Source organism: Leucoraja erinacea, chromosome 8, assembly GCF_028641065.1.
Source record: "Leucoraja erinacea ecotype New England chromosome 8, Leri_hhj_1, whole genome shotgun sequence".
NCBI lineage: Eukaryota > Metazoa > Chordata > Chondrichthyes > Rajiformes > Rajidae > Leucoraja > Leucoraja erinaceus.
In genome coordinates this window covers 51,726,463-51,750,701 of record NC_073384.1, presented here as the reverse complement: position 1 = coordinate 51,750,701, position 24,239 = coordinate 51,726,463, and the positions used below count along the sequence as shown (strand labels likewise).

The 24,239-nt window shown below is 39.2% G+C and overlaps 1 protein-coding gene across 3 annotated transcripts in view; it reads right to left on the bottom strand.

The window, feature by feature from the left end:
• syt14a (synaptotagmin XIVa) overlaps positions 1 to 24,239 on the bottom strand; it is a 132,958-nt gene that overhangs the window by 75,693 nt on the left and 33,026 nt on the right. For 2 of the 3 annotated variants that reach the window (XM_055639699.1, XM_055639698.1), the window contains exon 3: positions 2,565 to 2,729. In XM_055639699.1, coding sequence (XP_055495674.1) covers positions 2,565 to 2,729 — 165 coding nt within the window. Of the gene's footprint in view, positions 1 to 597; positions 1,850 to 2,564; positions 2,730 to 24,239 lie in introns of those variants that run through there. The other variant, XM_055639697.1, reaches the window with a different exon arrangement.

Sequence of the window (24,239 nt, the reverse complement as noted above, 5' to 3'; positions counted from 1 at the left end):
AGTTACAAAACACACTGTGGGAATTAGTGAAACAGCATCTGGATTCCTATATTTCACCCCAAATGTGCAAATGCCAGAGGATACTGCCAATTTCAGGACAATAGTATGAATGATAATGGTTTCACAACCAACACAATTGCAAAGTCTGGGCTCCGATTTATATTTAATAAAGCACCTTCACCTAAAATTAATAAGTATGTATAAATTGAGGAGTACAACTAGCATTTTTTAAATCTCAATACTGATTTTACTGGTGAGCTATTTCTATGATTTTTTAAAGTTCTTTAGGAAATCTTACCAAATTATACATGGCCTTTTGTCAATCTAGCCTACATAATATTTTAGACATAGGTATTTGTAACTGCATGCATATTTTTTCAAAGAAGCCATGTAAAATATCAAGATAATGGAGAGAGATATGAAGAGAATGCCCTTATTAAAGTTATTTTTGAAGAATAGAAAAAAGTGAAGTAGAGAACTCAGATATGCTGCCATAGTTCCAAACAATCTTCCAATGTCTTTTTATAGTTTTGATGAGAGAGCAGAGTAGATCAGGCTGAAGGTATATTGAAGATAAGTTGGAAAAATGCTCCTCACCTTTGTCTGAAGTTTTCTGTTTTTTTTCTTTCTTGATCTTTTTAAATTTTTCTGATATTATGGTGTGTACTTCTTTTCCTCCATTATTAAGTTCTTTTTGAGTTTGAAGGTCATTTTTCGGAACAGTGCTAGATTTTTTACTGTTTGAAAGGTTCTCTTTGTGCTTTTTAGAGCCTTTTTCTGACAGATCTGGTTTATCAATGACCAATCTCTTTTGAGCTTCTGAAAGCTGACAGTTTAGCTTTATCTTTTTATTGTCTTTCTTTTGATCTTCCATGATACTTTGTCTGCCAACTCCCATATTTCCTTCACCTTTTCCACATACCTGCTCTTTCTGTTTGTCCAAAGGTTCATTGTTGTCCACTTTACAATCTAAGGCTTTAACATTATACTTGCTTGACTTGGTTGAACTGTTCCCTTTGTCACTTATAGACCAATCTACAATATCATTGCTAATCTTAAAATGTTCCCTTGTTAACATACATTCAGATGCTTTGGACTTTCTATCTATTATTTGAGACTCAGTTATTTGTGCAGCACCATTGCAATCAGGAATAGAGTAAATATCTTCCTTGAATGATTCCTTTAATGTCTCAGATTCTATAAAATCCGTTTTTGATATTTTGTGTTGGTACATATCGTTCTGTCCCACGATAGAATCTGAAATATCTGTGTATTGTGGAGAAGCAATCTGTTCCACTGGTTCACAGACCAGTGCATTTTCATCTTCTTTATTTGCAAAATTATTATCTGCCAAACAACCAACTGAAGACTGGTGTAGTAACTGCCTGTGGCTTTTTCCGTTTTTAACTTCTGATTCGTCAAACCTTGGACTATCTTGCAACTCTCCTGAATTAATGTAGAGTTCACTCTTTGTTGTGTTCCTTCTTGTTTCTATATTTTCTTCGGTAGACAGGTCCGTTGCTTTGACTTCTGAACTGCTCATTGAAGATGCTGTATCATCACATACTTCAGGAGATACTTCTTCTGTTCGTAAGCCACTTAACATGTGTGTTACCTGCTCTGTGACTGAGTCAGCCACACTATGCCCAGCCTGCCCAACTGCATCACTCAGGTCCTCTACAGCACTGTTAAGTTGCTCAACTAAAGCAGACACTGATGGCAAAGTCAGGCTTTGTTGAAAACTCTTGAAAAACGACATTTATTCAAGCAGTTTTTTTTAACCCCAATAAAGAAAAAAAACATTCAGATGCATCACGTTGCCAAATTGGTCATCCTTTTCAGCTTACCTCTGTTAGTAAATAAATGCATAGTGTTTAATTATGACATGTACATCCAATAAATATATGTGCACATTTTAAACAATTAGCCTAAAATCATTATGTGGCATATTCATTTGTGGCATAGAAAACTAGTCTCAAAAACGTGTTTTGCAGACAGCCTGTATACCCATTTTGAAGTGCTTCAAGCACCTTAGTGTAATTTTCTTTCTTTGTGATATGACCAAGGTATTTTGGTGGCCAATCCGTATCTGAAGAAAACTCATTATTTTATATCTACTGATGCACCAAAGTTGGGAGGATTCAACCCTATCCTGCTTCCCAATCTTTGAAAATTGTTGAACATTTGGGAATCTATCCCTGGCATTATGCTAAAATGTGGTAATCTACAAAGAAAAAGAGAAGAAATAACGGTCAATTCTGAAGTCTATTGTGTATTCTTTTGGATATCATGAAGGATTGCTGGTCGATAATTGTGATGAAATCAAAGTCATGCTGAATTAAATTCAAAGAATGAATTCTAATAGAATGGATTGAAAATTACCTCAACGTTGCCAAAATCTTTGTGAAAAACATTCATGAAATTTTCATTCAATAGCAATTAGAAGATTACTCTATTCCCAACAATGTTCTTTAATTATTGAGTTGAATAAGAGATTATTTAACACATACTATATTATTTATGAGCACAATGAACTATTATCCACTTTCAGAAAAAGCACTTACGTGTGTTGTCTGGTAAATCTTTGTTGGCCCTGTATTCTGCATCAAGGCATGGAAACTCTCCTATATTCTCAAAGTATAGTCTTTTGTTGATGTATAGAAAGAGAAGGATCATGAGAATAATAATCACCCCAACAGCTGAAAGGAAGCCAACCGCCTCAGGAGATACTGAAAAACAACAAAAGGCATTAAAATAATATCTATGTGCCCTTATATGCACTGCAACAAATATCATTTGTCATAAAACAATGTCAGTCGTGGCTCAGTGGGAGCATTCTAACCAAATGTTTAAAAAAATTTAAAGAAAGGGTTTACTCCTGAAATGGTACTGTTTTAAGCTGAGATTCAAGCCTAAATGGTAGGAATCAGCAGTGCGTTTGATATTGTTTTGGGCTGCTGCTTCATTCTACCTTCAGTGGTAAGTATTCCACTTGAAAGCAATGTGAACATTTGGTTTTCTAGACAGCAGTTAGGCTTTCTCGGCCAAAACCAATCTTCTAGCAAGGTCCCCAAGTCTTTTATCTGTACTTGGAAAGGTGATAAAACCTCAGATACAAGGAAAATATGCCAATTTGCTTTTCTATTTTCAATTGAAAAGAAAATCAGAGCTGATATAAAACAGGTTATACATTCGTAATGCAATTGTTATGTAAGACAATGAGTAGGGCATAGACAGATATGAAATTATTGCAAGCACGTGGGATTAGTATTGATGGGCATGATGGTGAGCTAGTCACAGTGGACCAAAGAAGCTATGTTTATCACCCACAGAGTTGCTTGTGGGCTGAAGAGATTTGTCACATATATCAGTTCAAAGAATGAAATGTAAAGTGACTTTCAAAAATGCCCTACACCATAATTTACTTAGGAGTATGAAGACCATTTATATGCAAACAAAAAATGAAGCTTCACTCATCACAAAATTCCACAAACAGGAGGGATATGAATGACAGGCTTTATTCACATCATTAAATGTTTCTGTTGATGCAGGCTGAAAGAGAAATGCTATCAGAAATGTCACAGCATGTTTGCAATGAAGGAGGTAGAATTTCAATACTCAATTATACAGTAAAGAATGGTGCATCCAACAAACTCAGTACTTCTGCACAGCACAGTTGATGGACTCGATTTTGTAATCACCAGTGAAGGACATTGCAATCTGCATAATGCAAACGGCCACATTTATTGCAGGTTATTGCAAGTTCTAATCCTACACCAGATTCAGTGTGGTGCATTCTACAATGGGTATGTGGCATCTGTAAGCTAGATGTGAAACAGTAAGGCTTCTCAACTAATCAGAAAAGAATAGTTTCTTATTTTCTTTTCCTTTTTTTCTTTTTTTATGGTTTTGTAAATATTTGATTAGTGTTCAAATGTAAATCACTTGGTGTACATATAGTGGCTGGTGTACATATGGTGTACATATAGCTGCTAAATTTGTATAAGATAATTACAAGCAGTTGAATAAGGGGTGGGAATTAATAAGCTTTGGCTTCTTCCTGCTCCTTTTCGGACACATGATTTCATTTATTTATAGATATTGTTTATGATACTTTATAAATATTTTTGTTTTGTTTTTTTGTATGGTTTCACATTTGCTTTTTATTCTTTTATTCCGTTCGAAATAAATAATAAAATATATAAATAAATAAATAGTTCTCATGTAGAAAGTTTAAAATAAGCAATATAAAGCACCAAGTATAAATTATTTTAAAATCATGATTAAAAAATGGATCAATAACTAGGTAGAACAGATGAGAGCTAGTGAAAGAAATTACACTCAGATAAGTAAACATTTTCAACTGTATACCCCAAACTAGTTAGCCTGAAACATCGGGCCGCCCGCTGTTGCATCGACTGCGAAGGCCTCAATAGGCCCCGACCACGGGTGAACAAGAGGAGAGGACTAAACTTTGTTGCCTTCCCTCACAGTGGGTAACGTTGATTCCGCTTTGGGGGGATGTTTTATGTTTAATGTTAAATTCTATAGTGTTGTGTTTATCTTATTTGTGTGCTGTATGGTAACTCAAATTTCACTTCATGGTAACTCAAATTGGTGTATGTGACAATAAATGTCCTTTGTCCTATTGAAGACGTAAGAAATCACATTTTTACCAATTGACCAATTATGTTAGCAATTTGCTTAAAGTTACTTTGTTCAAAATGTTTCCATGATCGCCAGAACTAACTGTAAATTGTCAAAATCCACTGAAATCAATGAATTGAAATTTCAGAAGTGGAATGTAACATAGAGTGGCCACTATGCTGACCTTTTAGCACAGTGACCTAGATAGAGTTTCTAACCAACTCAGCCATGAAAGTCAAAAGCTCTGGGTGCCGGAAACCTAAAATAAAAACAGAACATTTGGACAGGGCAGGCGGCGTCTATGGAAAGAAAAACAGAGTTAAAATTTCAGATTGACAACCTTTCATCAGAACTGGGAAAGTGAGGGAAAGTTAAGGGCCTGTCCCACTTGGGCGACATAAGTTGCGAGTTTAGAAGAGTTTGCCCTGGACTCAAACTCGCAGCATGGTCGACACGAGGTCCTAGGATGTCGTCCGAGGTGGCTGGAACTCTCCTTCATGCTCGAGAGAGGTTCCCGCCTACTCGCGGCCTGAGCTAGGTCGCGGAAAAATTTTCAGGATATTGAAACATTTTCCGCGATTAAATTTGGTCGGCATGGTTCTTTTTCACTCGTAGTGCAGTGGAGTGGGGTCGTTTCTTAGTTACAGGCAGTCGAGGGCAACTGTAGGCCATCTCCTTCGCTGACCAGGCATTTTGATTGGCTCATTGGAGTTTCACGACCTAGGAAGACCTACCGGTAGGTAAAATGCCCACTAAACTTTATTATACTTCGTAAAAGTGTCTCCACTCCTTCTCTCCCCTTCTCCTCCCCCTTTTCTCCCCCTTCTCTCCGCCTTTTTTCGTCCACCCCTCCGAGCTCTCTAAAGGACTCTGTGGCAGCCGTTTACCTTCCTTTTCATCGCGCAGACAGCGCTCCTCCGCTTTCCCTTGCCCCCACCCTCGCGATGTGTTTGTGTGTGTGTGCCTGTGTGCGCAGTCGGTAGATGCAGCTCGCTGTTCAGTCGATCCACCTCGCAGTTTCAACGCGGCCAGTCCATCCAGCTCGAGGCTTTCCAGGAGAGTGCCCTCTAACTTGAAGGTCAAAGCCACTCTTCTGGACTCGCGGATTAGGTCGCCCAAATGGGACAGGACCTTTAGATAGGACAAAGGGAATATCTCTGACAAAAGGAGGCCAGGGACACCCAGTTTAGAGAGTGATTAGAAAGAGAAAACAGACAAAGGGGCAAGTCAAATGCAAGCCTGAACTGAAACTTGAAACTATAAGCTAAATTCTGGAAATACCTAGCAGGTCAAGCAACATCTCTGGAAAGAGAAAAGATTACACGCAACAGAATTGACCAATTTGGATATAAACGGTAAAAGTGAGTTGCCTTAAATTACTGGATTCATGATTGAGTCTAGAAAACTGTGATGTGCCTAGATGGAAGATGATAATCTGCTCTTCAAGCTTTTGTTGGGCTTCAATGGAACATGTGTTCGAGGCTGGATACAGATAGCTAAGTGTGAGAGTGAGATGGAAAATTAAAGTACAGTACAAACAAGTGGAAGCTGCAGACCAAGTGAAGGTGTTCACAAAGAGGCACTCAATCTACGTTTGCTATGTTGAGGATATCACTTTCAAATTATTAGATTGAAAGACATGCAAGCACATTGCTGGTTTACTTAGAAGAACTATTTGTATCCCTGGATGATGGGAAGGAACGAGGAAGAACAGCAAGTGGCATCTCTTGAAAGTACCATGCAATGCGAATGATTGGTCATGGAAGAGTAGACCATGGGGTCGCCAAGGAAACAGTTCTTTCAAACTGAAAGTGGAGGGAGATGTGTCTGATAGTAGAATCCCATTTAACATAGCAGAAGAAGAGTGAAGGATGATCTATGTAATTCAGAGGGTGGTGCAATCGAGGGTGAATCCTATTTGTCTGATAAAAGATCAGGAGGAGCTGAAGTGCAAAAATAGGCGAAACATTGCTGAGGGCTCAGTCAACTACGGTAAGGGAGAAAGCACACGTTTAAAGAAAAGAAAAACATCTCAATGGCATCCATATGGAAAGTCACCGTCAGAATAGGTACAACAGAGGAAATGGGAGAATGGAATGGAATGCATATTGGTAAAAGAGTGGAGGGAAGTATAGTTGAGATGGTGGGAGTCTGTGCTTGTGGATAAAAGTTACTAATCCATGACAAGTTAATGATGGGGAAATTCATAAAGGGAAGTCAGAGTCAATTCATGTAAAGGTAAGTGGAGGGTGGATATTAGCAGTGAAAGAAAGGAAAATTTCCAGTTATAAGCGTAGGAAGCTACAAGAAGATAATCATCAATATATCAGAAAAAGTTGAAGGTGGGGGGCTTAAAAAGACTGAAACAAGGACTGTTTCTCAATCTCACAAACAGACAGGTGTAGATTGGGTCTATGTCTGTTGGCATCTTTAATCTGAAGAAAGTGGAGTTGAAGAAGTTGTTGACAATGTGAGACAATCTCAGCCTGGTAAATCAGTGCAGCGGTTTAATAGAAGGGATTAGGCTCCTGGTTAAGGAAGAAGTGGAGGGCCTTTAGTGAACCCTGATGCGGAAGGAGATTTGGAGTGACCAGATGACCATGGTGAAAATAAGCCAGTTGAAACCTGGAACATTCATAAAGTGGCAGAGGGCATTAGTGATGTCAGGGGTGTAAATATGAAGAAACTAGAAAGTAACATTCCATTCTTAAAGGAGACACACGAGATTGCAGATTGCTGGTGAATTCATAAATTCATGTCATAGGAGCAGAATTAGGCCATTCATCCCATTACGTCCACCATTCAATCATGGCTGATCTATCTTTCCCTCTCAACCCCTTTCGTAAACTTTGACACCCTTATTAACGGAGAACCTGTCAATCTCCGCTTAAAAATACCCCAAGACTTGGCCTCCAATGAATACCAAAGATTCACCAGCCTCTGGGTAAAGAAATTCCTTCTCATCTCCTTTCTAAAGGTACGTCCTTTTATTGTGAGACTTTGCCCTCTGGTCCAAGACTCTACTACTAGTGGAAACATTCTCTCCACATTCACTCTATCCAGGCCTTTCAAGAAGTTTTAACGAAGTGTCCCCTCATCCTCTAAACTACAGCAAGTGCCGACCCAGGGCTGTCAAACACTTATCATATATTAATCCAGGGATCATTCTTGTAAACCTCCTCTGGACCCTCTCCAATGCCAGCAGATCCCTTCTCAAAAATGGGGCTAGAATACTCTAAATGCAATCCATCTAGTGCCTTATAAAGCCTCAGAATTACATCCCTGCTTTTATATTCTAGTCCTCTTGAAATCTGGAACAACAAGTGATTTGCTCGTGGTATTCAGTGGATCAAGCTACATCTGTGGGTGGAAAGGAATGGTTGATATTTTGTGTTGAAATCTTGTATCGAGACATTCCTTTACATCTCATTTTTACCCTGATGTATCGGACTATGGTCTCCTATACTGTCCCAACTAAGTCCAACATATGTTTGAGGAACATTGTCTTATCTTCCATCTGGGTACATTACAGCCTTTTGGACTTAGTATTGAATTTAATAATTTCAAATATTTATTTGTATCAAAATTGGCCAATTGTGCTGTTTATGCTATCCATCTGTGATGTTAACACAGTTATTTTCATTCCATAGAGGCTGCTTGATTTGTTAGATATTTCCAACATTCTCCTTTGGGTTTAAGCAACAGCACCAATCTGCATTGCATGGATTTACCTAGTTCTTTGCCTGTTTTTTCACTTTACAACAATCATGTTTAGTCTATTGACGAGTCTTTTGGGGAGGGAGAAAAACTACCCCAAAACAAATGCAATAATTTGAAAGAGAACCCAAATCCACCTTGCTTCTGCTCCTGATTTCTCGCTCACAAATGATGCACCAGAAAGCCTCCTCCATTTAGCTCAAGATTACACATTCCGCTATATTTGTGGATATTCTCAATTTGCGCTTGGAATTCCATCCAGCTCACCTCTAAGCCCAGTGGAACCTATGTTTACTGAGAGCAGATGTGATTTCTAATCTGGGGCTCCTGAAGATCGCAAACTGAAAAAAACAACAAATTAAATTTGCTCCTCCGGGATTGGTTACCATTGCAAGTCTAGTCTTATGTTCTCTTAAAAACGTAGAAACATAGAAAATAGGTGCAGGAGGAGGCCATTTGGCCCATCGAGCCAGCACCGCCATTCATTATGATCATGGCTGATCGTCCCCAATCAATAACCCGTGCCTGCCTTCTCCCCATATCCCTTGATTCCACCAGCCCCTAGAGCTCCATCTAACTCTCTCTTAAATCCATCCAGTGATGTGGCCTCCACTGTCCTCTGTGGCAGGGAATTCCACAAATTCACAACTCTCTGGGTGAAAAAGTTTTTTCTCACCTCAGTCTTAAATGGCCTCCCCTTTTTTCTAAGACAGTGGCCCCTGGTTCTGGACTCGCCCAACATTAGGAACATTTTTCCTGCATTTAACTTGTCCAGTCCTTTTATAATTTTATATGTTTCTACTGTAGATGCCCACTCATCCTTCTAAATTCCAGTGAATACAAGACTAGTCTTTTTCATCTTTCCTCATATGACAGTCCCGCCATCCCAGGGATCAATCTCGTGAACCTACGCTGCACTGCCTCAATCACAAGGATGTCCTTCCTCAAATTAGGAGACCAAAACTGTATGCAATACTCCAGATGTGGTCTTACCAGAGCCCTATACAACTGCAGAACAACCTCTCTACTCCTATACTGAAATCCTCTTGTTATGAAGGCCAACATTCCATTAGCTTTCTTCACTGCCTGCTGTACCTGCACGCCAATTTTCAGTGGCGGGTGTACAAGGACACCCAGGTCTCGCTGTACCTCCCCTTACCTAACCCTTACCTAACGTAACCCCATTGAGATAATAATCTGCCCCCTTGTTTTTGCCACCAAAGTGGATAACCTCACATTTATCTATATTGTACTGCATCTGCCACACATCTTCCCACTCACTCAACCTGTCCAGGTCACCCTGCAATCTCCTAATATCCTCTTCACAGTTCACACTGCCACCCAGCTTTGTGTCATCCGCAAACTTGCTAGTGTTGCTCCTAATTCCCACTTCCAAATCATTAATATATATGGTAAACAGTTGCGGCCCCAACACCGAGTCTTGCGGCACTCCACTCGCCACTGCCTGCCTTTCCGAAAAGGACCCGTTCACTCCTACTCTTTGCTTCCGGTCTGCCAACCAATTTTCTATCCACATCAACACCCTACCCACAATACCATGTGCTCTAATTTTAGTCACCAGTCTCCCGTGCAGGATCTTATCAAAGGCTTTCTGAAAGTCTAGATACACTATATCCACTGGCTCCCTTCATCCATTTTACTTGTCACATCCTCAAAATTTTTCCAGAAGATTAGTCAAGCATGATTTTCCTTTCATAAATCCATGCTGACTTGGAGTAATCCTTTTACTGCTATCCAAATGCCCCATTATTACCTCTTTAATAATTGACTCCAGCATATTTCCCACCACCGAGGTTAGGCTAACTGGTCTGTAATTCCCCGTTTTCTCTCTCACTCCTTTCTTGAAAAATGGGATAACATTAGCTATCCTCCAATCCACAGGAACTGATCCTGAATCTATTGGAGATTAGAAAATGATCACCAATGCGTCCACTATTTCTAGAGCTGCCTCCCTGAGGACCCTGGGATGCAGACCACCAGGCCCAGGGGATTTATCATCCTTCAGTCCCATTAGCCTACCCAATACTCTGGTTTCCATTTTTGGCCCTAATAGCAAATGTAACCAGACGGTATATTCCTTTAATCAACATTACTGCTGTTCAATTCATTTTAGTTTACTGTTACATGTACCGAGGTACAGTGAAAAGCTTTTGTTGCTGTTCAATTCCTCTCCAACCCTTCCCCCCCTCCCATCCCCCAGATGTCATTGGCAGTTTGTCCTGTTATTATTAAAAATTCCAAGTGTCAGGCCTCTCCGTTTGCAAAGCGACAAAGCTTTTCATTTGAAAATTGGTTGTAATTAACTTTAATCATTCCAAGTAATTGTAAACTGCTGATGGGAACGGATGCTGATGTGATCTTGATAGAACATTCTCGACAGCTATTTACTTGCACTTTACCAGTTACCTGGCTTACCATCGTCAAGAGAAATACCATTTAATGTAAAAACCATAACTAATTTACATACTTCACAGTGCAAAACGTTTTTAACCAATATCTGCCAAATTTTGTCTCCAATTATCTTAAAAGCACTTCAAAGTACTTAAAAGCCTTTTCACTATTGTGGCTACAAAGCTTTGTGAACAATTGTGAAATCACAAAGAGTATGTGTAGCCATAATAATCATGCACTGAAGGCACACTGAGATCAGTTTGAGTATGATCCAGCTGAATCTGCAGAGCCTCATAGCATTACAGAAAACAAGTTGGAGCCCAAATACAGGAGGGAAAGGAATATCTTGAGCGTATGCTATTCATCTTAGATAGACACAAAATGCATGAGTAACTCAGCAGGACAGGCGGCATCTGGAGAGAAGGAATGGGTGACGTTTCGAGACGAGACCCTTCTTAAGGTTGAGAGTCAGGGTAGAGGGAGACTAGTGATATGGAAGGGTAAGGTGTGAAAACAACAGATCAAAGCTGTCAATGATCCAGCAGATGCAGAATGGTTCATTGTTAGCTGAGGGGAAGCTGACAATGAGGCATACAATCAGTAAAAAATCAGGACAGTGAAACTAGTCGGAGAACTATGGTGGGGGAAGGATGGAGAGAGAGGGAAAGCAAGGGTTACTTGAAGTTAGAGAAACCATTATTCATACCGCTGGGTTATAAGCTGCCCAAGCGAAATATGAGGTTCTGTTCCTCCAATTTGTGTCGGATTCATCTTAGCCATACTATATAGAGGTGATGTTAATAGTGTATTGACTATGGAAGCCCACAGGAGATTGAGAGCAAGGGTTATGGAAAATGATTTTATTTAATAATCACACAGAAACGGATTGTATTTAACAATCACAATGTACTTGATGTGAGATGTACTTGCTTAAAGATTGTAATGAAAGGCTGCTGAATTCAACAATTGAAAGAAGTTATCCAAATAGAGCGTGGGAAGGTTCAATATATTAGTGATTCAATAAAGGGGATAAATAGCATCCTTTATTTGAGAAATCCACATGGTATATAACCAACCTACTGGCAGAGTGAATGATTATTCTACGGCAGTTTTAAATTATATTGGAAGGGGGAAAGAGGAGGGGAGAGGGGAGGATCAGTTCTTACAGATCATGTTGAAATGTAAAAGTAGAAAAGATTAAGGAAGAGGCTCTTTTGCCATGTGCATAATGCATAATGAGTGGAAGTTAAAGTAAAAAGAAACAAGATACTTCTGATCAGAATCTCCAATTATCTAAATTGAGTGCAAACTGGATTGGGGCAAAACTTTAGAGAGGTGAACACCAGGCTGAAGAAAGAGTGTGAAAATGTAAAGTTCAATTTCAGCATTAAATCCTGTCCTACGACAGCAAACAATGTGTATCATTAGGTTAGGCTCTACCCATAACAGAACTGGGATTACTGTCCTGACAGAAAAGATAAACAGGACAATTTTGGAGACCATGTAACAGGCTAGTCAAAATAAGTAAAATCCCAATGGATCCATGAGAGAATGGCAAGTTGGTTCCAAAACTGAGCCAGTAGCAGAAAGCAAAGAATAACTGTTGATGGGTGTTTTTGTGGCTGGATGTCTCATTGGGTTTCCTATGAAATAATGCTCTTCTACACCATCAATCCTAGTTAGTTCCATTGGGTAGTACTCAATTCCGTGTTTCTCAGAGTAAATATAAGTTATTTATTTTCTTCTTCTATATGATCTCTCCGCATCTCGGATGACTTGCTTCCACTCCAGTTTGGATTTCTCGGAGGTTATTGATGGGATCAATCTATCAGGAGATGTCTAACAGGACAGTGACCAGTAATTTGGCAGCACTGTTTGTGCTGGGTTCCATAACCTACGGACTCAAGGTTCTTGACATCAGCCAATGTTCTTTCTCCACTTGGGCATGGATTCTTAGGAGTTAGCGAGAATGCTGCATTTTTTCAAAGGGAATTTGAATAAACCTTTGAATATTTTCTTCTGCTAATCTTCTCCCTGAAGCTCAGAATAAACTGCCATTTTGGGAGTCTGATGTCAAATGCAAATGACATGGCCTGCTCAATGAAGCTGACATATATAATCTGAAGGCATATATAATTTGGGCTTCTGTGCTGGGGATGTTGGCCTAGGAGAGAACTTTGGCTTGGTTTACTTATCGTTCTGGTAGATTTGGAGGGATTTTGCAGAGATAGCACTGGCAATATTATTTAGTGCAGTGGCACCTGCTGTAGGTCATCCAAGGCCTTGAAGCATTTGGGAGGGCAGGGATTACAGTTTCTGAATAAACTGCTTATTTGTTGTATTTGAGTTCTTAATCTTCATCCTTTTGTAAACTGTCAAAATCTGTGCTGGTGCACAGAGAGCAATGGTGAATCTCATCTTCAATGTCTGGATTTGCTGTAAGGTACTTCCTGAATATGGAAAGCAGCATATGTTTTTCAGATCTCAATATGGTAGGCCTAAATATAGGAAGCATAATAAAAGTTTTAAAATGATATCAAAATTATCAGTGTGCTTAATAGTGAAGACAATGGCCCACCTACTGACTTGCGATGGAGAGGCATGCCCTGCGGACAATCTCCGCAGAGGCACAGATGTGGCACTAGCTGCGGCAAAGCGATGGCAGAACGTAGTCTGAAACATGAGCGAAGCGAATAATGAAGGGTACATTTTTGACTAAAATAAATGTAGATGATTTGATTAGTTGGGCAGGTGGGACGAGTGTAGATGGGCAACTTGATCAGCATGGGCGTTGGGCCGAAGGGCCTGTTTCTGTGCTGTACAAGTCTGTATGAGTCTATAATAGGTTCTTCCCTGCAGATATTTGCCAAGAAATCCACCCAGGCTAGTGTTCCTACATTTATGGATGTGTGTTCTACTACGTGTCTGAAATTCAGTCCATTGATTTTAACTGTTCATTACATTTGAACCAGAAATTTATTTTAGAGTAAATAATAAAACAATTTTAGTTCACTGTATGGAATTCAGGATGGAAAGCTGCAGGCATTTGCAATCAGCATCTGGTAATGTATTCTGCTTTTTAATCTTTCTTCCACAGTAAAATATTCATGCCAGTTGTGTGATGCTAGTATTGTATTGGAGTAACTCAATACTTCATCTTTGCCACGTGGATTTTCAAAGCCTTGGCTATTTAAGTGTCACCTTATAAAATTGAAAAGCAACTTTTACAAAATTAACCAAGCATTGTGAGAATTTCTATGGTACGTGCATAAAATAATGTGATCTAATAAATATTATGCCTTTCTTACCAATAAGTTATCTGCTCCACTATTTTTCTCTTACATATATTTGCACTGAAATACTGATACATTACTATCACAGTACTTAGTTAAAAACACTTCAGTCATATTAATCATATGCAAGAACGGGCAACATTTAGAGCATGGTTTACAATTGCAGATAATCTATATTCACTATTTTGATCCAATTTATTAAAATGGACATGAAGGAAAGTGTATTAACAAAATATTTTTTAAATCATTTATTTTTTTTAAAATGTAAAGATGAATTGATGCTTCCCAAAGACAATTTAATAATTTAAATGGTATCTTTTTTAACTACATTACTAGACCAAGTGGGACCTGTTGGGTCCCTGTCACATGGGAAGCCTGGTAGCCCAATGCAATTACCTCGCCATCCCTCCTCCTATCTCTATCCTCCTCCATTCCCCCTCATCCCACAAAACTCCCCCCCCCCCTCTTCTTTCCCCTTTCCTCCTCCCCTATCCCACTGCCTCCCTCACCTGTCCCTCCCTCTCCTTTCCCCTACCCTCAGTCAATATAAATCAGGATTTTTTTTAAAGGAGAGTTTTTTTTCCACGGTTTTGTTAAGTAAATGGAAATCTACCCCTGATGCCACCCCCCGCAATGAAAATCCTGAGGTTTTCTTTTTAAAAATGAGTTTTCTTGCTGCGGTTTTTAATGTAAATGTAAACCAGCCCCCTATCACACCCCACCTCCCTCACTCCCCCCCTCCCCCTCCCCACAATGAAAATCGCTATTTTCTTTTGTAAATTAAACCTCCCCTCCAAGAATTTGATTAACGCAGTTTTTTTGAAAATCGCGATTTTTTGATGCAAATGAGTATCGGGATCCCATTGTGACATCATTGTAAATGAAAATGGAAAAATCTGATTAAAATTGAATTATTTTGAAAAGAGCAATTTTTAATGTAAATGAGATTCGGCTTCCCATTGTGACGTCATAAGCTGCTAACGGGCAGTGCATGCAAGTGAATTTTGTCAAAGTGGGGTTTTGTAAAGTTTAAAGTGTGCCTCTGACGCAACCCATTCCCCAATGCAATATTCCACCACACGCATAGCCCCAACAGCGCAGGCACGGCACGTGTCCCCTAATCCCCCAGCATTCCCTCCCCCACCTCTTCACCCTCTCTTCTTACCCCTCTCTTTCTCCACTCCCTCATTCCCTCCCTCACCTTTCCCCTACCCTGTTCCTCCCTCCCTCCCTCTATAACCACTCTTCCCTCCCTACCCCCCTTGACGTCATTGTGAGGTGGAAGCTGCTGTTTTTTTTTAATATAAATGAGATCCCATTGTGATGTCATTGTAGGGTGGAACACTGCTGACGGGCAGTTTATGTAAATGTGATCCCATTGTAACGTCACAGCTGTTAATTGCCAGTGCAAGTTCAAGTGATTTTTCTCAAACTGGATTTTGTAAAGTTTAAAATGTGAATACCTTGAAAGATATACCATCAATCTGAACAAAACTTGATATATCACAGGACAATGGTGAGTAAGGTGGGCCAAACATTGTAGCGCTATCGTGTACCTTTTTGGTATCATTTCAGGATCACATGGACACACACGCACACACACAGACCAAAAAAAGATGAAAGTTATAGTAGTGTATAGATAGATTAAATATTATTATGTGCATTGATTATATTTAAGAAACCAAATTAATATATATATTTCAAAAGCATCCACTTTACTGACAGCAACATTGTGAATATATTAGTTCGGATTGTTCACTCCAATTTTATTTTCCTTCTTTTCTCCAATACTTAGAATTTTATCTGCACAATTTAGTACTCCAAATAGTGGAGCAGGTGACATATTACATTGCTAAGTAAAATATACCATTTCACTAAAAATGTTGGTTACAAATTTAGAAATAGATGAGTAGCCGGATTCCTATGAAACTATGTAATAATATACACTTAAAAAATAAATCTCATAAAGTTAACTTTTGTGACACTCCAAATGTTCAACCTAGTATTTCCAAGCATAAATAATCCTTCCGTTTCTGATGTGTTTTTTCACATCAGGGACTGCAGTCCTCTGCAACCGTTGGGAAATGCTTGCACAGCATTGTATCTAGAGAAATCATCTTTGGACACTCCCAGGATAATTCAGTGTATGGTCAGACTGGGATCTCTATCAGTTAGGTCTCTTAATGCCTGTCCCACTTTCACGACCTAATTCACGACCTTTTTTACTCGTGCGCATTTTTCATCACGTTGAGAAAACGGCCTGACCTACTTGATGCCACGAGTAACCACGACTAGCATTACGACCTGCTACGACCTACCTACGACCTTCTACGACCTCGAGCCGACCATGCTGCGAGTATGAGCCAAGGGCAAACTCAGCAGAGGTCGTGAATTAGGTCGTGAAAGTGGGACAGGCCCTTTATTTTAACTGATATCCAATTACACCCAATTACAACTCAGTTCCATGGAGCTATGATTTCTGACCATCCTGATGCACCCCAGTACCACCCTTCTAACCCCAAACCTAGCCTGACCCAATTCCCTTTCCAAGTTTCCTTTCCCAAACATCTGCAGCAGTCATGTTGAACCAACCGCAATGTTGTTGGTATCCGAGTGAAATACACATTTAGCACATCTGCCTGGGTGCACTCGGATGTCTAGGGTTCGATAAATACATATAAAATTATATAAAAAGTAAAATGATATACAGGTTTCACGCATTTTGTAATCCGATGTAATTTGTTCATGAACTATTGAGACCTTTATAGTATTGGATGACACCATATGGTAACCAACCATATGTCAAGTAATATGAATAAGTGATGTGATTGCTGAAACGGTATCTTATTCATATACCAGTGTGTAACCTTGTCAAGATCGGAAAGAATGAAAATAAAACTATCTATAATAAGTTACTGGTGTCAGATCAGTATAATTTCTCACTAACTAGAGTTCTATATTTTTTTATCTTTCCAATTAACAATAGTATTGACATACAAAGAGAAAAATATTAAAATGTTATGGTATAATGTATCTCCCAAAACAACATTGAAAATGAAGATGAATAATACAGTAAAACACACAATTTCAATAGTTAGAATGGACTTACTTCCCCACACAAATGAGCAAAAGTCAGGTAATGTCCACCTATTCAACAAAATAAGATGTTGTTTTCTGCTTCCTAAGCTTGGTGGTATAGGTGTAAAACAGATTTAGAAAAGGAAAACAGTTAACGGCTTGATAATATGGCTACGATCCATAGATTAGGTATGATGTTAACACTCTTGACCATTACTTCACCACTATCAAATACTCCGTCCCTTGCCCTCATTTTAGCCATTCTGGTGATTTGTTGTTGCTGCTCCTGCTGACCTACAGAGGTTAAAGGCTGAAATGCGAGACACCAGTGATGAGAAAAAAAACAGCAGTGTTCTAAGGAAGCTCAAGGATTACCTTGAGTTGGTGATTGGAACATGTTCACGACCACTTCAACCAGCAGGAATAAGGACACCTCAGTCACCTTTGATTCAGAAAAGCCTGGCCCAACTCGTTCATGCCAGCTATGATGGCAGATCTAGGCGAGTCCCATTTACCCACATTTGGCCGATATCTGAATAAACCTTTCCTATCCATGTATTTGTCAAATGTCTTTTAAACGTCATTATTGTACCTGCCTCAACTACTTCGTCTGGCAGCACGTTTCATACACCAACTGCCCTCTGTGAAAATGGTGCCCCTCAGATTCCAATTAAGTTTTCCCCTTTCACCTTAGAACTTTGACCTCTAGTTCTGGATACCCCTATCCTGGAAAAAAAGGTGCAATGCACTCACTTTATCTTTTCCCTCATAATTTTATACACCTCTATAAGTTCACCCCTCCTGCACTATGAGGAATAAAGTCCTTGCCTTCCCAATCTCAGGCCCACAATACCAAACACCATTTTCATATATCTCCTCGGCATCATTTTCAGCTTAATGGCATCTTTCCTAAAGCAGAGTGATCAAAACCGAACACAATGCTCCAAGTGCAACCTCACAAACATTTTGTACAACTGTAACATAATGTCCCAACTTCTATGCTCAGTTCCACGACTGTTTAAGCCTTCTTCACCACTCTGTCTACCTGTGATGCCACTTTCAAGGGAACCATATACTGTACTTTTCTCCTAGATCCCTCTACTTTACAATATTCCCCAGGGTTCTACCATATACTCTGAAAGTAATGCACTGATTTGACTTCCCCAACTATACCTGACACCTCTCTCCCGTTTCTTGATTTCTCTGTCTCCATCACAGGGGACAGATTATTGACTGACATCTACTACAAACCCACTACCTCCTGCAGATACCATGACTATACATCCTCCCACCCACCTCTTGCAAGGATGCCATACCCTCCTCTCAATTTCAAGGATCGCACTCCTTCCACCAAAGCTTGCGGGATCTCCCAGTTGTTAACCATTTTAACTCTTCCTCCCATTCCTGTACAAATCTTTCTGTCCTGGATGTCCTCCATTGTGGGAGTGAGGCTACATGCATGCTTTCAACCATGAAGCTAATTTTGTATCCAGTTAGCTAGCTCTCCCTGGATCCCATGCTTCCAGAGCAGTCTACCATGCAGAACATTATCAAAAGTCGTGTTGGTCCGTATAGACTATATCTATGACCCTGACCTTGTCTACCTTCTTTGAAAAATATCAAACTGATAAAACGCAATCTCCCACATACAAAACCATGCTGACTATCCTTTAGTCAGCAGTGGATGGGTCAGCAGGTCATTCCATTCACATTCAGTTTACAATGTCATCTGTGGCCACTCAAGGAATTTCAACTGAGCACTCATAAATGGAATTATATTGGGCGGGGGGGGAACCAAAATAAGGATCGAAGAAATTGTTGGGAAGTCAAATCAGTGCATGACCTTCAGAGTGTATGGCAGAACCCTGGGGAGTATTGTAGAGTAGAGGGATCTAGGAGTAAAGCACAGTATAAGGTTTGCTGGAAAATTGGTGTTCAATCTGTATATGCACAATATTTGAAAATAAACTCTCATCTCCCATGATCAGACTGGTTGTAACCCCACAGACACTTTTGTTACACAGATCTGAAGAAGGGTTTCGGCCCGAAACGTTGCCTATTTCCTTCGCTCCATAGATGCTGCTGCACCCGCTGAGTTTCTCCAGCATTTTTGTGTACCTTCGATTTTCCAGCATCTGCAGTTCCTTCTTAGACACTTTTGGAAGTCTACTTCCCCAATTTATGCCAATCTGAATAGCTCCCATAAACCCAGATGACCTGTTTTCTATTCTGAAGCTAGCTTGCAACGCTGACTTCACGTGCTCTAACCTTAACCACGAGTCTACTATGTGGAGGTCTCCCAAATAATTTTAAATATTTTATTACATCAACCAGTTACCCATGCATTCTTTATCTATTTCTTTCAAGGATTTCAATTCATTGATCAGGCATGGTCTTGCACTGACAGAACATTGCTGACTTTTCTTTATATATTTAGCCACTGGTGGTTTTCTTTTATAACTTTGAGTAAAAATCCCATTTAATTTTCCATTACCAATATTCAACAAATCCGTATAGTCCTCAACCCTTCCTTTATCTTTATTTTTCAAATGTAGGAAAAACATTATGTTTATTTTAATTAGGTTTTAATTGTATCTTCTCAATTTATTCCCTATTTTTATTTAATGAATGCATAAGTAAACCTTCCGCACCAGGTAATTTAGCTTCACTTCACTTTAACAATATATTCTTCCTGTCTAGGTTTAAACATTTTTACATCTTTTTTGTTCATACCTTCTGATTTACATATACCTTTTAGTCCCAGTGGTAAATATTGCCTCAAAATAATTATTTAATAATTCAGCCACTTCACTATTATTCTCAGTGAATCAATCTCATTCATCCCTTAACAGTTCTACTCCTGTAATTTTCTTTGTTTTTTTATTTATTTCACTGAAGAACACATACTTTACACATAGTTTTTTTTAAATTTCATGCTTCATCTTTTATTTCCTGATAATTTATTTTCTGTGACTTCCTAGTCCTTCTTGCCATCTTCTCTTGTATTATCTGTGTAATAAATGCTTGTCTGTTATTTAGTTTCAATTTAGCTATTATCTTTTGATTCATCCATTGCCTTTTATTGTTGACTATACTCAATCAACACAATGTGACCATTAAACTGTGCAGTTACTGGATATAAATGTGAGACATGGGAAATTATCTGCAAGAGTATCACACCTAGACAGTAAAGGCAATAATACATCTCAGAGGTAGTACTCCCCATGGCACAAATGGTTCTGTTGCTTTACTGTTATGCGCAACCATTTTATTTTATAATCTTGGTGTAAAACCCTGGATCTTCATGAATAGGGCGAGAAAGCTCTCCAAGTAGATAGAGAAGGAGACATTAACTGAAGTGAATGCACAGAATCTGGCTCCAAGGATCTAGAAACTGAATATGTTAATGAATAACTCAGATGTTACATCGTACACTATCAGTTGTGCCTCCATTAGTAACACCCTTGATGATGAATCAAAAAGTCTAGAGTCAAGGCACGCTGGCACTCCAATACATTGCTGAGGGATTGCAACACAGCTGGGGAACTCTCTTTCGGATGATAAGCAAATAAGGCCTCTTTTGCTCTCCTCAGTGGATGTGTAAGGTTCTATGCCACAATTGCAAAGGAGGTTGTCCCCAACATTGCGGCCAAAATTTATTCGTCACTCAACAATACCAAAACATTATCATGCTATTCTCATGGTGCTGTTGTATAAACTCACCGTGCACAAATTGGTTTCTATGTTTCTGTTTCTATGCGACACCAATAACAAATTTCACAAGTACTTTTTTGTTATATCGTAAAATGGATGTAAAAAGTTGTTTACAAGTGCAAGATTTCCTTTGATTCATGCCAAATGCAGTTGGGATGATTACTTTACAGCACATATCCTTTCAATCCATACGGCTGACAACAAATTTTCAATTATTTGTTACTTCAATTATCTAACCCACTGATATTTTGGCATTTCTGGTTTTGGTCTCCTACATTACTTGAACAATACCCAATGCAAGCACAAAAATAAACCCCCATGTACCATTCAGCACATGGTAACCATTGGAACACAATTGTGAATTTAAAATTTCAAGTAGCCCACCCTTTTTTTCCGCTCGCAACAGATATACTTGTACATTTCAACTTCAATTTGTTTCGTCTTTTTCTTTACTGTTTCTAATAGGAGGCTTTTAAACAAATCATTACCATGACAATTTTAGTCTGCACATTTCTGCTGTTCTCTCCATCCCCTTTCAATTCTCCTCAATTTAAAACATGCTATTTTCTTTAATTTCCTGTTCTGATGAGGGTTTCTTGACCTAAAACATCAAATTATTTATCTCCCAATAAATGCCAATGACCTGCCGTGAGCTTTCCATTTTCCATTTTGTTTCTGATTTCCAGCATCAATACAGTTTCCAATGCTCCAAATCAAATTCCACACTTCACTTTCTCCTGTTTACCTCTACATCAGAACATCTCGTAGCTTGCACATTGTTGGCTATTTATAACAGACAGGTAATTCAAACACATTATGAAATTAACACATGCCTATGTCCCTCTTAAAGGAGAATGTGTCCCACCATAGGGAATAGCAGCACCATCCAGGTTGTAGACATGTTTGGTTCCACATGTCATGCACTGGAATAAGAGTGCTGACCAATGTGGAGCCACTGTCAGTGTCCATAGTCAGCATTTTGACATGGATAGTTGATGATTGTGCTCATGCATAGTTATCCCCCAATCCACCTCCCCTCTCACCCCTCAACCCCACAAACTTTTCTGATTTACAAGCTGGAGGAAACATGCATCTTTCCATTAGTCCTTCATGCATTTTTCCATTAGTCCACATGTCCCTTTCCGCTAATAATTCCATGCATTTTCCTTTTTTCAGAAATACAAGAACTCCCACCTAGCCAGCCTGAGGAAATATTATATAATAGAACCGCTCGGATAGTGGCTTTTATATAAGCTAGGTAATTTGCAAAAGAAAAACTTAAGGTTTTCAGAAATACGTCTCCTAATGGAATAAAGTACAATGAAACATACACACAGGGAAATATACACACAATCAAAGCATATAAATTTGAACCTGCTTAGCTCAGTTTATTGCTTTGAGGCAACTATAACGTCCAAGTTACTCCTGTCTAATACCTATATAAATGACATGAGTTCTACTCCTCTCTGGACCCGCCCCAGAGCATCAGCTCTGTGTTGGAAGGTTCAGAGACTAGTCTCAGCTGAATAAAGAATTGCAAGTGTTTGAGTCAAGTTGACTTTAGATTGACAAAATAACTCAGTTTAACAAGTCAACAATGAAGTGATAAAACAAATATCCTGTCACTCTCAGCCACTGTTTGCTTATAAACCCACAAGTCCAATTTTTTCTTGCTCATGGTAATATGATAATGGCAGCAGCCTGAACAGCTTCAAAGTCAGCTGCAGCCTCTGTCATGGAAATTCAATCTTCCATTACCCATAGAGCACAGTACTAGATCAATAGCATGGGAAATACATATATTAGATGGATATTAAGGGAATGGATTAGGATGATCACTCAAGCTGCATCTCCAAGATGTGAACCTCTATCATTAAGAAGGTCAACCTCTATCATTAAGAAGGTGAATGGAAAAAATTATCACCTGCAGATTCTCTTCCAAGTTGCACACTCTCCTGACCTGGAAATATATAATTGGTCCTTCATTGGTGCTGGATCTAAATCTTGGAACTCCTGTCCAACAACACCAATGGAGTATCTTCAACAGAAAGAATGCATATGTATTAGAGAATGTCAGTGTTTATCACAGTGGATAAGGTACAGGTCAAGTAGGCTGCATTGTCTTTGATTCTGTCGAATGTCTTGAATATTGCTGGAGCTATATTAATCCAAATCATGTGGAGTGTTCTACCTGTGCCTTGTAAATTTAGACTTTGGACTTTAAAGATATAACATGGTAACAGGCCCTTTGGCCCATCGGGTCCACACCAACCAGCGATCACCCCGTACATTAGCACTATCCTACACAATAGGGACAATTCACAATTTACAGAAGACTATCAACCTACAAACCTGCACATCTTTGGAGTGTGGGAGGAAACAGAAGCACCCAGATAAATCCCACGTGGTCATAGGGACAACATCCAAACTCCGTATAAACAGCACCCATAGGTAGGATCAGACCTGGGTAAGGCAGCAAGTCTACCATTGCACCACTGGAAAGGTAATGGGAATTTAGGAGACGAATCACCTGTCACTCAGCCTCTGCTTTAGAAGTGTAATTTCTTAACAAACATGTTCATCAACAGAGGTTAATTCTCCCTTCATTCAATGAAGTGCCATATTATTCTGCAAGTGCAAACATTGATATATTGCAGAATTTGTAATGCCATTTTGACATCACAGCAGAGAATCATATGCTGCTTTTTCTCTAACCTGGTGTAACAGCTACTGATTTTGGAAGTAGAATTAATATTAGGGCTCAAATTTAGTATTTCTCATGCCTAGATTAGACCTATATTATGTTCCAATTTTATTTTTAGATAACTTGCAGTTGCACTAGTAAAAATATAGGAATTAATTAATTGGGAAACATTTACTGACCGCAAATGAGTGATTCTGATGGGGGGGGGGGGGGGGAATGGTTGGAATGATTTATACATCCATATTACATTGTTTGTTCTGAAAGATACTTGACATATTCAAACACACCATTCTGTTCCCATAGCAACCTTGAATTATACAGTTCATGTTACTTAAATCTAGTAATAGATAACATGCGATTAATAATTTTATTTTGGAATAGCTGAAGGCTGAATGGCTTGTTTGGAATGCTACAAGATGCTCTATCATAAATCCAATGCACAGATATTTGACCATGCCCTATATTATCAAACAGGACTGCCCTGGAAGGCCTATTGTTTCTGCCTGCTCTTATCATACTGAACATATCTCCTCTTATATTGCCTATTCTGTTTCCTCTTGTCCAATCCCTTCCACCTATATCAGGGAAACTTTGCATGCTCCCCACCATTTTGACAATTTCTGATTCCCCGCCCCCCAACTTCTCATCTTTACTATGGATATTCCATTACTATA